The sequence below is a fragment of the Hyla sarda genome, chromosome 4 (genome assembly GCF_029499605.1).
Source record: "Hyla sarda isolate aHylSar1 chromosome 4, aHylSar1.hap1, whole genome shotgun sequence".
NCBI lineage: Eukaryota > Metazoa > Chordata > Amphibia > Anura > Hylidae > Hyla > Hyla sarda.
Window position 1 is genome coordinate 344,430,453 of NC_079192.1, and position 15,771 is coordinate 344,446,223.

At 45.8% G+C, this 15,771-nt stretch overlaps 1 protein-coding gene across 1 annotated transcript in view; it reads left to right on the forward strand.

Annotated features, from left to right (window-relative positions):
- SLC4A9 (solute carrier family 4 member 9) overlaps positions 1–15,771 on the forward strand; it is a 167,348-nt gene that overhangs the window by 114,540 nt on the left and 37,037 nt on the right. Inside the window, exon 19 of the mRNA XM_056569903.1 lies at positions 8,170–8,242. Within this exon, the coding sequence (XP_056425878.1) occupies positions 8,170–8,242 (73 nt within the window). The remainder of the gene's footprint in view (positions 1–8,169; positions 8,243–15,771) is intronic.

Genomic DNA, 15,771 nt, shown 5'->3' on the forward strand with positions numbered 1-15,771 from the left:
CTGATGAGTTGCTTTACTATGTCGGTGAAGAAAGGTACTTATCAGCGACTGTAGACTCCTGCCACCCCACTGTACTGCTCCTGCCACCCCAACCCTCCCCAGTAGCAATGACAGTGGAAGGTGAGCGCAGAGGGCCCCCCGAGTCAGACCTGCGAGAAGATAGATGATGGCTCTAATAGGCATTGGCCAACTGACTATGTAGGATGTCTCTGTAGTAGGTCAGTTTGTCCTCCCTCTCAGTGGGTGTAAAAAAGGCCCCCATTTTGTGCCAGAAGCAAGCGTCCAATACAATACAGGAATATGGGTGCACTACTGTGGTAGATGCATACAATGACATTGGCTATCCCTCAACACTGATGTTAAAATTGAGACATTCGCCAGTATATCCTTATATGAAGGACATACCAAAGCCCGCACACCAACGCCAAGGTTTCTCAAATGGCGCAGGACCTGTCTCGTCTTCCTCATAACCCTCTAGCTCCTCTGGCTGCTCCTGCTCCTCCTCTACTGTCAGATGACTAGAAAAACCCATTTTGCGAAACCTAAACTGTGCTCCACTGTGCCCCTCCTCCTCTTCCTCCTCCAGTTCAGCCCCCACAGGGCTCATGTGGCTATGAGATATAGGCACCACATCTCCAGTGCCCTCACCAGCCATCGTTTCCAACACGTGTTGTAGTAAATGAAGCAGTAAATGAAGCAGTGGAATCCTGGCGACTGACTAATAATGTGGCTTCCTCAAAGGGCCCGAGCAAATGGCAAGTGTCACGTATGAGATGCCACTGGTTGACATTGAAGTTACACAGGCGAGTACTCCTTTCCACTTGGATCATCAAGAAATCGGTGATGCCTTTTCTCTGTTCGTATTGTTGGTCCAACATATGGAGGGTGGAATTCCAACGTGTGGAAACGTCGCAAATCAGACTATGTTGCGGGATACCGTTCTGACGGTGCAGCTCAAGGAGGGTGTGCTTTGCGGTGTACGAGTGGCTGAAGTGCATGCAAAGTTACCTTCCCATTGTTAATATGTCTTGCAAATGGGGGAACACTTTAGGAACCGCTTGACAACCAGATTGAACACGTGTGCAATGCAGGGAGCATGGCTCAGGCTTCCTTGTTGCAGCGCAGACAAGATGTTCTTCCCGTTGTCAGTCACCATCTTTCCAATTTTCCTGTTTTCGTGGAGTAAGCCATGCTCAGATTTCTTTATGAATTACTTTTAGCAGTTCTTCCCCTGTGTGACTCCGTTCATCAAGGCAAACCATGTGAAGAATAGTGTGACACTGCCATGCCCTGCACACATGGTATACTAAAGGGGCACTGAGACTTGTCCATTCAGTGAAGGCTGAGGACACGATGGAGGATGAGGAGGCGGAATCACACACTGTCACAGGACCAACGGCCTGAGAAAGCGGCATGACCTGTCCAAGTTGGTGTTGTGGCTGTGCAGGAACTACATTCACCCAGTGGGCCATAAAGGACATGTATTGTATTGTCCCTGACCATAGTTCCAGCTCCAGACGTCAGCACTGCCGTGCACTTTGGCACACACCGACAGGCTCGAGGACTGGCCCACCTTCTCTTCCACAAAATTGTGCTGGGCTGGTACTGCCTTCTTCGTAAAGAAATGACAGCTTGGCACTCTCCACCTCGGCTCGGCACAAGTCATCAGTTCTCTGAAAGGTGCAGAGTCACAACTTGAAAAGGGATGTGCAGTATCTATGTGTGAACAAAAGGAACAGCAGAGCCTCTCATTGCATAGTAAATGGCATTTTTACACATCTGAGGAAGGGGCGTTGTATGCCCTGAAACGCGTTAAGTTGTGGCCAGTATTTATCTTTTAATTGTATTAAATTTCTTTTGGTGTAAAAAAAATTCAAGTTCACCATATCCTATTTGAAACTAAGCGGTTGCGCCTGGACCTGTTTTTTTTGTATGTTTGCCAACTTGAAAAGGGAGGGACTGCAGCACCAGCAACTTGGACAGGAGCACATTCAGCTTCTGCGCCATTGGATGAGTGGACACATACTGTTGTCTCTTTGACCTGGCTTTGCCGATGGATTGCTGGCAGAATGACTGACTAAAGGAGGAGCAGGAGCATCTGGAGCGACAGAAGGAGGGTATGACACACAGCTCCCTTCGGCTGCGGTGGTGTAGCTTTGGCAGGCTGAAAGAGGGAGCCGCGTGCCACTGGGGGATGCAGCAGACATGACCACCACATCGGAGCCACGGTTCTCCCAGGCAGCTTTATGGTGGTGCAACATATGTTGACGCAGGGCCATGGTGCACACATTGGGACCCTGGCCACACTTCATCCTCTGCCAACACATCTTGCATGTGGCTATGTTAACCTCCTTAGGATGCTTGATGAAAAACTGCCACACCGCAGAGTAGCTGGTTTTCCCACCAACAGTCCGCACTAATTGACTGTTACTGCTGCCGTCTCCAGGAAACCCTGTTTCACTACCTCCCAGGAAGGTAGGCTGCCGCAAAGTGGGTGGTCTATCCCGGGCACGTTTGGCTCCAGAATTTCTACTTCTGCCACCATGCTGACTGCCAACCATGCTACCACCTTGCTGGCTCAGCTGCTACCTCACGGCAACCTGTAACCCTCTACTCCTGATGATGATGAAGCCCCTTCTACACCCGCCTCCCAATTGCTATCGGCTTCATCATCAACAAGCGTCTGCACGTCACTGATGTCCTCCTCAGATTCCTCAACAGTGTCTGCTTCAGGACCCTGAACGCTGGCACGCCACGTCACTCTCCTCATCACTACTTGCCCGCTTGGCGGAGGAAGAGGCGGATGTCTCCTCCACTTCTTGGCTGGGCAGCAGCTGCTGATTTTCCTCGATTAGATCGTCCTAATAGAATAGTGGAGCTGGACCCACAGCATAAGATACTTCATTAGGGGAGGGAACAGCAGAGGAGAGAGGCAATGGGAGGACAGGGACTTCTCCCGGGCCATGCCAACTGAAGATTGTGTCTGAGGAACCCACTGACTGTTGACTGGGGGTATCAGATGGCACTTGTGATGACGTGGATGACCGTGTTAACCAATCGATGACGGCAGATGGGTTGCTGGTCGAGACACGACCGATAGCTGATACCGGGAGCTCAGGTTTCTCGCTGTGACTCCTGTTGCCACTTGCCCTCAGTCTGCTGTGACCTCATCCTGATGAATTTAGGCCTCTGCCACTCCTCTGTGCATGTCCTGGCACTTCTCTGCCTGACATACTAAGTGTGTTTATGAGGGGAGAACAATACGCTTCATTATGCTTAAAACAGTATTTGTCTAGAACAGCAGCAGGTGTGTACTTTTGCCTGGCCTTTCACAGTATCTAGGTCCTTGACAGATTAACAGATACAAAATAGTACACGAAGAAAGTAGAAACTGATCCAGCACTTGGATAAAAAGTTGCAGCTTTATTTTGGTCCGAATCCGACAAACAAACTTTCCACGGTAAAACCGACACCCTCCCTTGTCATACGCGTTTCAAGCGCATGCGCGCTCTTCCTCAGTGACGTCATGGGTCTGTTGGGCAAGGACTTAAATCGTACAAAATATACCTAATCACACCGCCCTAGGTCTCTGTGCTTGCACCACAGGAACACATGACACAACAGAGACTTAGTATACAAATACAAGTTTTAAAAAGGAGGTTTCTTTTCTAAAAACAAAGGTATTATAACACCGTATTCATCACCATATGAATGTCAACACGTTGCTTGCATTTCCAACACCACCAAAAGCATTGTTATTTTGATTCATAGGTGTTGTATTTTTACATTGCATTATGATGGACATTGTACCGTTAATAATGAAAAAGCAGTTCAAGCCTGACATTCATTCCCAAACGGGGCGCGAGTGCCAAGGGTGAACTGCCAGAAGGCTTCTCTATGTTCCAACTTATTCCTGATACAACCTTGTCTGATACCAGTTTTTATGAGTTCTATTCCATATATTCTAAAGCCAGAAACATTGCCATTGCCAATTTGGTAAAAACAGTGAAGGAATTTGAAAATGCAGAGGGCAGCAAAAAATATTCAATTAACAATTATATGAATTGTAACAGCAAGAATTTAGTGTACATGATACAGTGCACCACGCGCAAATTAAAAACACGAGCGCTCGAACATCTTAATGATGTAGGGGCATTAAATAGAAATAAATCTGCTGCATCTCTGCATTTTCAAATAATACACAATGGCAATGTTTCTGCGCTACAGTACACTTAAAAAAGTAGTGGAGTAAAACACCAGCCAGTGATTACTTTTGTTGGACTTTCACAGTGTCTAGGCCCTTGGCCGAGTAATAGGTACAAAATAGTACACTACTTAGATGTGGGTATGTGGTATACACTTGTGTGGGCACAAAAATGCGCTACAGTACACTTTAAAAATGTCTTTTTGCACTCCAGCAGTACACAACAGTGCTGCAGCACACAGTCGTTGTGTACGAAACCCAAAATTGCACTCTCTTACAGGCTATTAGGAATGGACTGCTGGGTGTGTATTATACCATCTACAGACAAGTATAACCAGCAGACCATTTGTTGTGGAACAAAGAGGGCAGAAAAATGCACTACAGTACACTTCAAAAAAGTATTGCAGTAAAACACCAGCCGGTGATTATTTTTGCTTGGCCTTTTTTACAGTATCTAGGCTCTTGACAGATTAACAGGTAAAAAATAGTACACTACTTAGATAAAGGCAGAAAAATTTGCTACAGTACGCTTAAAAATCTTATTTTTCACAACACTAACAGTACACAACAGTGCTGCAGCACACTGTCGCTGTGTACTAAACCCAAAATTTCACTCTCTCAAAGACTATTAGGAATGGACTGCTGGGTATTATACCATCTACAGACTAGTATAACCAGCAGACCATTTGTTGTGGAACAAAGACAGAGTTGCGCTGAAAAATTATTCCTCCATCCTCTGCTGTTTCTCAAGCTGAGCCAGCTTGTTCAAATGTATGAAGAAACACACAGCTCTCTGCCCCTCTCTGTAATACACTACTGTAGAAAGTGACTGGGAGGTTAATGGCTGCTGTAAAAAGCTTGTCTGTGTTACACACAGTGCTGTCCTATCTCTCTGAAATGAAAGGATGAAGTTTCGAGCTGGAATATGGCTGCCGATTATATAGGACTGTGACATCACAGGGGTTACTGGTTGCTGATAGGCTGCATCCTACATGTGATTCAGGGTTATCCCGCCTACCCACCTTGCCTTCCCACAGTTCCTTGCCCTATGTCCTCACATGTGGATCTGCCATTTTAGATGCCCTGGACCACACAAAATGGAGTTTAATTAAGCAATTTGCGCAATAGAATTTTGGCGATATTCACAGTCATTGCGAATCAAATTTTTCATGAAATTCGTAACAAATTCAGTTTAGTCAGATTCGATTTGCTCATCTCTAAATTACTCATATGGGTGAATGTACTAAGATCGTTTTTTCATAGGCCTTACTTATATAAAATCCCATTTGTATCAGCAGCGACAGGTTTATTAAGAGGCGCTGGCCTCTCTGTAAATTGGGCACTCCTGTGACTGCCCACAGTCTGTAGTCTTACAGATTAGCATTGAATGCATTGCAGCCAATGGGAGATAATTTAATACTTAAAGACCACCTAGATGGTCCAATAATACCCTTAGGTTCCCAACCGTCAAACTTATTATAAATGTAATCCTAAATTAAAGGACTTTATTGAACTGGTCCATAAACTAAATAAGGAATAATAGGAAATAACAAAATCACACTCTTAAAAACACTGCATGCATGACAGTCTGATTGATTGTTGGTTGATGCTTGGCTTAAAATAGCTCCTTGTGTTTATTTGGTTTGTAGTAGCCATTTCTACTCTATGGCTGGAGCATGCAGCTAGTTAAAACCAAAATACACTGCCCCCCTCAACGTTTCGCCACTTCAGTGGCTTTGTCAAGAGGCATGCGGGCAATGGGAAAACCACTGAAGTGGCGAACCGTTGAGGGGGCAGTGTATTTGGTTTTAACTAGCTGCATGCTCCAGCCATAGAGTAGAAAGGGACATTATATGTAGAATGGCCCCTACAAACCAAATAAACACAAGGAGCTATTTTTAGCCCAAACATCAACCAACAATCAATCAGGCTGTCATGCATGCAGTGTTTGTAAGAGTGTGATTTTGTTATTTCCTATTATTCCTTATTTAGTTTATGGACCAGTTCAATAAAGTCCTTTAATTTAGGATTAATTTTATAATAAGTTTGACGGTTGGGAACCTAAGGGTATTATTATTGGACCATCTAGGTGGTCTTTAAGTATTGTATGAATTCACCCTCCAACCGTTGGTCTCTTTCCCATGTGTAATGTGAGATAATTGGCCCATGTAAAATTTCCAGCCCATGCCCTCTTATTTACAACAAGTCTGCTTTATAGTATTCAATAGATAAAGTAGTCATCTGGGAATATCTTTCGACAAGTGGTGACTTCCCCCACAGATTGGAAATACACTGCTCAAAAAAGTTAAGGAACACAAAGATTACACATCCTAGATCTGAATAAATGAACTAATCGTATGCAAAAACTTTTGTCTTTTACATAGTTGAATGTGCTGACAACAAGATCACACAAAAATTATCAATGGCAATCAAATTTATCAACCCATGGAGGTCTGGATATGGAGTCACACTTAAAATCAAAGTGGAAAAACCACACTACAGGCTAATGCAACTTTGATGTAATGTCCTCAAAACAAGTCAAAATGAGGCATAGTAGTGTATGTGGCCTCCACGTGCCCGTATGACCTCCCTACAATGCCTGGGCATGCTCCTGATGAGGTGTCGCCAACTCCTGGACAGTCTGGGGTGCAACGTAGCATTGATGGATGAAGCAAGACATGAAGTCCCAGATGTGCTTAATCGGATTCAGGTCTGGGGAATGGGCAGGCCAGTCCATAGTATCAATGCCTTCCTCTTCCAGGAACTTCTGACACACTCCAGCCACATGGTCAAGTATTTTCTTGCATTAGGAGGAACCCAGGGCCAACCACACCAACATATGGTTTCACAAAGGGTCTAAGGATCTCATCTCGGTACCTAATGGCAGTCAGGCTACCTCTGGGAAGCACATGGAGGGCTGTGCGGCCCCCAAAGAAATGCCACCTCACACCATTACTGACCCACTGCCAAACCAGTCATGCTGGAGGATGTGGCAGGCAGCAGAATGTTCTCCAGGGTGTCTCCAAACTCTGACATGTCTGTCACATGTGCTCAGAGTGAACCTGCTTTCATCTGTGAAGAGCACAGGGCGCCAGTGACGAATTTGCCAATCTTGGTGTTCTCTGGCAAATATCTAATGTCCTGCATGGTGTTGGGCTGTAAGCACAACAACCCCCACCTGTGGACGTCGGGCCCTCATACTACCCTCATGGAGTCTGTGTCTGACCGTTTGAGTGGACACATGCACATTTGTGGCCTGCTGGAGGTCATTTTGCAGGGTTCTGGCAGTGCTCCTCCTTGCACAAAGGCGTAGGTAGCAGTCCTGCTGCTGGGTTGTTGCCCTCCTATGGCCTCCTTCACATCTCCTGGTAGCGCCTGCATACGCTGACAGACACAGCAAACCTTCTTGTTACAGCTCGCATTGATGTCCCATCCTGGATGAGCTGCACTACCTGAGCCACTTGTGTTGTTTGTAGACTCCGTCTCATGTTACCACTAGAATAAAAGCACCGCCAGCATTAAAAAGTGACCAAAACAACATCCAGGAAGCATAGGAACTGATAAGTGGTCTGTGGTCACCACCTGCAGAACCACTCATTTATTGGGGGTGTCTTGCTAATTGCCTATAATTTCCACCTGCTGTTGATTGTCAATCAGTGTTGCTTCCTGAGTGGACAGTGTGATTTCACAGAAGTGTCATTGACTTGGAGTTACATTGTGTTGTTTAAGCGTTTTCTTAATTTTTTTGAGCAGTGTACAATAAGATTTAAAAATTTGTGTATTTTAAAAAAAAATTTTTGTGAAGAGCCAACTAAACCATCTAATGCACTCTATATAATGGATTTAGTTCATCCTCTGTCAGTCTGTATGATAATGCTGTTCCGCTCTCTTCATAATAGCAAAGAAAAGCTTTTGAGTGTTGAATTAGATGCAACCTTTCTATTATAATTGTTTTCCATTTACAGAGAGCAAAGAGTAACTGGCTTAATAGTCTTCATCCTGACTGGTGTATCTGTGTTTTTGTCTCCAGTTCTTAAGGTATTTAATTTAATATACATTGCATGCCTCTAACAGTCATACATCTGCTAAATATTACCAGTATACAAGGGACAGCTATTATCACCTTTCCTATTACCACCATACTTTTATTGACCCAATTCAGTATATTGAAGCCAACAATAACCCCAGTATACAAGAAGGAATATTATCCTCATGCTGTTACTGATTAAATTCAGTATATCTATACCAACATTACCACCATACCAGTATACCTCTAATAAATAATGTTGCCGCACCCCAACACTACCATTACCACCACACAGTGACTGAAATGGGCACTGTCAGATTCAAAAACTAGTTTTTTTGCATCCAGTGACTTACAGATGACATATTTTCTGACCAAAGTCATTCTCTTCCTTTTTTTTCATAATTTTTTTTTTAATCTGGCCCTGACTGCCATGACAACTTCTCCTGTCCACAACTCATAATCGCAGAATCTTTTGGGCAAACATCTTGGGCTCAATAATTTCCCAGCAGCATCCTTGTCTTTTCTCCACCCATAGTAATAATTCCTCTCTTAGTAGATAGGTGTCACCCAACAGGCAGGGGCTCCCCACTGGATAAATATATTCCTTCACTAGATATTTGTCCCCCAGTTGGTATATAGGTGCTCCCCCGTAGGTAGACCAGATAGGTAACCGCATAAGATACATAGGTTCTTCATAGTTAGTTGCCTCCCAGTGCAAATAGGTGCCCCCTAAAAGTAAGATAGTTTCCCCTTATTTAGATAGGTGCCCTCTAGTATGGATAGTCCCCCCTTCTTTACAGAAGATAGGTGCCTCCATCATTTTGATAGTTGCACAAATTGGTGCACCTAGGCAGATAAGTGTTCCAGTAGGTAGATAGGTGCTCAACAGTAGGTAAATAGTTGCTCCCAGTGTAGATAGGTGCCTCCAAAAAGTAAGATAGTTGCCTCCCAGTTTAGATAAGGCCCCCTTGAAGCATATAGATGCACGCCTGATTAAAAAACAAAACACAAATAAAAACAAACTTATCCTTATCTGCCCTCCACTCCTTCATCTTCAGGGTCTGCCATTACTCCAGTGTGTGGACTGGAGTTGCAAGCATGATGAGTTATGTCATCATTGCATGTGTGCTCGAGTCAAGGGCAGGGTCTTGCACTGCTCCCAGAACCCTGTAGACTGCAGGCCCAAGGCAGCGTGCGGCCTACAGGGTAAGCTTGCAATTGAAAATGGCGCTTCCCCCAGCGTAACTGGAGGTATTTCTAATATAGTGGCTAAAGCAAATGAGATCTGCTGATCTGTATTCAGTTATATAAAGATCCATTTTTTTAAATTATGAACAGAATCTTGTAGAGATTTAAGATCCATTACATGTTAACATGAAACAAAGAATAACCATATGGTTAGTCTTTACTCATATCTATGTTCATAACAGAAACCAATACAATGGCCCAGATTTATCAAGAGAGAAAAAAAATGGAGTGATTTTCCCACAGCAACCAATTACAGCACTTTACCAGAACTCCTAACAGAAGCTTTAACCCCTTCCCGCAGAATGACTTCTATAAACGTCAGGATGCGCGAACTACCTGCATAACCTGACGTTTATATAAGTCATTCAGTTAACCTGGCGATGTGGGGGGGGGGGTGTGAAAGGTCAGATCCCCAGCTCTGCCCACCTCTAGAAGTCCAGGCAGAGCGGGGGAAGATGACCCCCAGAGCTGCGGGGGCCAATGTGGCCGGGTGGATCGGCGGCACTTACCTGAGGACCGGCGCAGGCAGCGGGTACCAGGGACCAGCGGCAGGCAAGTGGAGGAGGCAGCATCGGCATCGGAGGCAGCAGTGAAGATCTCTGTAAAGTGATCTTCACTGCTGCTTCTAGGAGTTTCAAAACTACAGCCTTTGGCTGTCCGGGCATGCTGGGATTTGTAGTTTTGCAACATCTAGAGGCCACAGTTTGGAGACCACTGTGAAGTGGTCTCCAATTTGTGCTCTTCCAGATGTTACAAAATTACAACTCTCAGTATGCCCATACAGCCCAGGCATGCTGGGAGTTGTAGTTCTGTAACATCTGGCCCAAACTACAATTCTCAGCATGCCTGGGCAATCTGGGCATGCTTGGAGTTGTAGTTTTGCAACAACTGGAGGCACACTGGTTGGGAAACATTGTCTGTTTCCTAACTCAGTGTTTCCCAACCCGAGTGCCTCCAGCTGTTGCAAAACTATAACATGCACTGACAGACCATACATGCTGGGAGTTGTAGTTTTGCAATAGCTGGAGGCCCACGGGTTGGGGAACACTGAGTTAAGTAACAAACGCTTAGTGTTTTGTAACCAGTGTACCTCCAGCTGTTGCATAACTACAACCCCCAGCATGCACGGACAGCAAAAGGGCATGCTGGAAGTTGTAGTAGTATGCTTCCAGCTGTTGCATAACTATAAGTCCCAGCAGATTTGTAGTTTTGCAACAGCTGGAGGTTGCAAAACTACAGGGTACAGTCACACGGGCGGGGGTTTATAGCGAGTTTCTCACTGCAAGTTTGAGATGTAGCAAATTTTCCGCTGCAGCTCAAATTCCTAGCGTGAAGCTCGCTGTGAACCCCCACCCGTGTGAATGTACCCTAAAAACACTACACTACACAAAATAAAGAGTAAAACACTACATATACAAATACCCCTACACAGTCCCCTCCCCCCCAAATTTAAAGCATCTGATACGGCACTGTTTCCAAAACGGAGCCTCCAGCTTTTGCAAAACAACAACTCCTAGTATTGCCGGACAGCCATTGACTGTCCAGGCATGCAGGGAGTTTTGCAACAGCTGGAGGCACCCTGTCTGGAAATCACTGGCGTAGAATACCCCTATGTCCACCCCTATGCAAATCCCTAATTTAGGCCTCAAATACTCATGGCGCTCACTTCGGAGCCCTGTCATATTTCAAGGCAACAGTTTAGGGCCACATATGGGGTATTTCCGTACTCTGGACAAATTGCCTAATAAAGTTTGGGGGTCTTTTTCTCCTTTTACCCCTTATGAAAAGGTAAAGTTGGGGTCTACTCCAGCATGTTATTGGCAATTTTTTTTTTCTACACTAACTTGCTGGTGTTGCCCCATACTTTTCATTTTCACAAGAGGTAAAAGGAAAAAAAGACCCCCAAAATTTGTAACACAATTTCTCCTGAGTACGGAAATACCCCATATGTGGGCGTAAAATGCTCTTCGGGCGCACAACAAGGCTCAGAAGTGAGAGCGTCATGTAAATTTGAGGTGATTTGCACAGGGGTTGCTGATCGTTACAGCGGTTCTGACATAAACACAAAAAAAACACCCACATGTGACCCTATTTTGAAAACTACACCCCTTAAGCAATGTAACAAGTGAGCCTTAACTACCCACAGGTGTTTGAAGAATTTTTTGTTAAAGTTGGACGTGAAAATGAAAAATGTGTATTTTTTCACTAAAATGCTGGTGTTATCGCAAATTTTTCATTTTCACAAGGGGTAATAGGAAAAAAGCCCCCCATAATTTGTAATAACATTTCTTCTGAGTAAGGAAATACCCCATATGTGGATGTAAAGTGCACTGCTGGCGCACTACAGGGCTCAGAAGAGAAGGAGCGCCATTGGGCATTTGGAGAGAGCATTTGGCTGGAATTGGAGGCCATGTGCATTTACAAAGCCCCCATACTACCAGAACAGTAGGACACCCCCCCCCCCCACATGTGACCCCATTTTGGAAACTACACCCCTCACAGAATGTAATAAGGGGTGCAGTGAGCATTTACACCCCACAGGTGTCTGACAGATTTTTGGAACAGTGGTCCGTGAAAATGAAAAATTTTATTTTTCCTTTGTACAACCCACTGTTCCAAAAATCTGTCAAATGCCAGTGGGGTGTAAATGCTCACTGCACCCCTTATTACATTCCGTGAGAGGTGTAGTTTCCAAAATGGGGTCACATGTGGGGGGGGGGGGGGGTCCTACTGTTCTGGTAGCATGGGGGCTTTGTAAACGCACATGGCCCCCGACTTCTATTCCAAACAAATTCTCTCTCCAAAAGCTCCTTCTCTTCTGAGCATTGTAGTGCGCCCGCAGAGCACTTTGCATCCACACATGGGTTATTTCCATACTCTGAAGAAATGGGGTTACCAATTTTGGGGGGCATTTTCTCCTATAACCTCTTGTAAAAATAGTAAATTTTGGGAAAAAACTGCATTTTAGTGAAAGAAAAAAACATTTCATTAACACATCCGACTTTAACGAAAAGTCATCAAACACCTGTGGAGTGTTAAGGCTCACTGTACCCCCTGTTACGTGCCTTGAGGGGTGTAGTTTCAAAAATTGTATGCCATGTGTTTTTCTTTTTTTGCTGTTATGGAACCATAGGGGCTTTGACATGCCCCCTTAAAACCATTTCAACAAAATTCACTCTCCAAAATCCCATTGTCGCCCCTTCGCTTCTGAGCCCTCTAGTGCACCCACAGAACATTTTATGTTCACACATGAGGTATTTATTTACTCAAGAGAAATTGGGTTACAAATTTTGTGGGCAATTTTTTCCTTTTACCCCTTCTAAAAACTAGGTCTACAAGAACATGTGAGTGTAAAAAATGGGGATTTAGAATTTTCTCTTTCACTTTGCTGCTATTCCTATGAAACACCTAAAGGGTTAACAAACATTCTGAATATTATTTTGTATACTTTGAGGGGTGCAGTTTTTATAATGGGGTCATTTATGGGGTATTTCTAGTATGAAAACCCCTCAAATCCACTACAAAACTGAACTGGTCCCTGAAAAATTCCTTTTTGGAAATTTTTGTGAAAAATTTGAAAATTGCTGCTGAACTTTGAAGCCCTCTGATGTCTTCCAAAAGTAAAAACATGTCAACTTTATGATGCAAACATAAAGTAGACATATTGTATATGTGAATAAATATAATTTATTTGTTATGTCCATTTTCTTCACAAGCAGAGAACTTCAAAGTTAGAACAATGCAAAAATTTTTATGAAATTTGGGTTTTTTTTATCAAGAAATTATGCAAGTATCGTCAAAAATTTACCACTATGATAAAGTAGAATATGTCACATAAAAACAATCTCGGAATCACGCCCCCTACCATAGACTTGCATTGAGGGGACGGGCGTGACGTCACACGGGGGCGGAGTCCTAACGTCACGGACTTCCGTTCCCGGAGTCACGACTCAGACCCTCCAGCACTTCCGGACAAAAAACAGGTGGGTGCCGCATGCAATGGATAGGGGGATAAGATGTCTAGGGTGGGAGTACCCCTTTAATGCTTAAAGTGACAGTGGTCAGATGTGCAAAACCTTAAGGCTTTAAAGGGGGTACTCCGGTGGGAAACTTTTTTTCTTTTTTTAAATTAACTGGTGCCAGAAAGTTAAACAGATTTGTAAATTACATCTATTTAAAAATCTTAATCCTTCCAATACTTATTAGCAGCTGTATACTACAGAGGAAATTCTTTTCCTTTTTTGATTTCTTTTCTGTCATGACCACAGTGCTCTCTGCTGACACCTCTGTCCATGTCAGGAACTGTCCAGAGCAGGAGAAAATCCCCATAGCAAACATATGCTGCTCTGGACAATTCCTAAAATAGACAGAGGTGTCAGCAGAGAGCACTGTGGTCGTGACAGAAAAGAAATCCCAAAAGAAAAGAATTTCCTCTGTAGTATACTGTTACGCCGAGCGCTCCGGGTCCCCGCTCCTCCCCGGAGCGCTCGCTTCACTCTCTCCGCTGCAGCGCTCCGGTCACGTCCTCTGACCCGGGGCGCTGCGATCCCGCTGCCAGCCGGGATGCGATTCGCGATGCGGGTAGCGCCCGCTCGCGATGCGCACCCCGGCTCCCCTACCTGACTCGCTCCCCGTCTGTTCTGTCCCGGCGCGCGCGGCCCCGCTCCCTAGGGCGCGCGCGCGCCGGGTCTCTGCGATTTAAAGGGCCACTGCGCCGCTGATTGGCGCAGTGGTTCCAATTAGGGTAATCACCTGTGCACTTCCCTATATTACCTCACTTCCCTTGCACTCCCTTGCCGGATCTTGTTGCCTTAGTGCCAGTGAAAGCGTTCCTTGTGTGTTCCTTGCCTGTGTTTCCAGACCTTCTGCCGTTGCCCCTGACTACGATCCTTGCTGCCTGCCCCGACCTTCTGCTACGTCCGACCTTGCTTCTGCCTACTCCCTTGTACCGCGCCTATCTTCAGCAGCCAGAGAGGTGAGCCGTTGCTAGTGGATACGACCTGGTCACTACCGCCGCAGCAAGACCATCCCGCTTTGCGGCGGGCTCTGGTGAAAACCTGTAGTGGCTTAGAACCGGTCCACTAGCACGGTCCACGCCAATCCCTCTCTGGCACAGAGGATCCACTACCTGCCAGCCGGCATCGTGACAGTAGATCCGGCCATGGATCCCGCTGAAGTTCCTCTGCCAGTTGTCGCTGACCTCACCACGGTGGTCGCCCAGCAGTCACAACAGATAGCGCAACAAGGCCAACAGCTGTCTCAACTGACCGTTATGCTACAACAGTTACTACCACAGCTTCAGCAGTCATCTCCTCCGCCAGCTCCTGCACCTCCTCCGCAGCGAGTGGCCGCTCCTGGGATACGCTTATCCTTGCCGGATAAATTTGATGGGGACTCTAAGTTTTGCCGTGGCTTTCTTTCCCAATGTTCCCTGCATCTGGAGATGATGTCGGACCTGTTTCCCACTGAAAGGTCTAAGGTGGCTTTCGTAGTCAGTCTTCTGTCCGGAAAAGCCCTGTCATGGGCCACACCGCTCTGGGACCGCAATGACCCCGTCACTGCCTCTGTACACTCCTTCTTCTCGGAAATCCGAAGTGTCTTTGAGGAACCTGCCCGAGCCTCTTCTGCTGAGACTGCCCTGTTGAACCTGGTCCAGGGTAATTCTTCCGTTGGCGAGTATGCCGTACAATTCCGTACACTTGCTTCAGAATTGTCCTGGAATAATGAGGCCCTCTGCGCGACCTTCAAAAAAGGCCTATCCAGCAACATTAAAGATGTTCTGGCCGCACGAGAAATCCCTGCTAATCTACATGAACTCATTCACCTAGCCACTCGCATTGACATGCGTTTTTCTGAAAGGCGCCAGGAACTCCGCCAAGATATGGACTCTGTTCGCACGAGGCGTTTCGTCTCCTCGGCTCCTCTCTCCTCTGGTCCCCTGCAATCTGTTCCTGTGCCTCCCGCCGTGGAGGCTATGCAGGTCGACCGGTCTCGTCTGACACCTCAAGAGAGGACACGACGCCGTATGGAGAACCTCTGCCTGTACTGTGCTAGTACCGAACACTTCCTGAGGGATTGTCCTATCCGTCCTCCCCGCCTGGAAAGACGTACGCTGACTCCGCACAAAGGTGAGACAGTCCTTGATGTCTACTCTGCTTCTCCACGTCTTACTGTGCCTGTGCGGATGTCTGCCTCTGCCTTCTCCTTCCCTGCTGTGGCCTTCTTGGACTCTGGATCTGCAGGAAATTTTATTTTGGCCTCTCTCGTCAACAGGTTCAACATCCCGGTGACC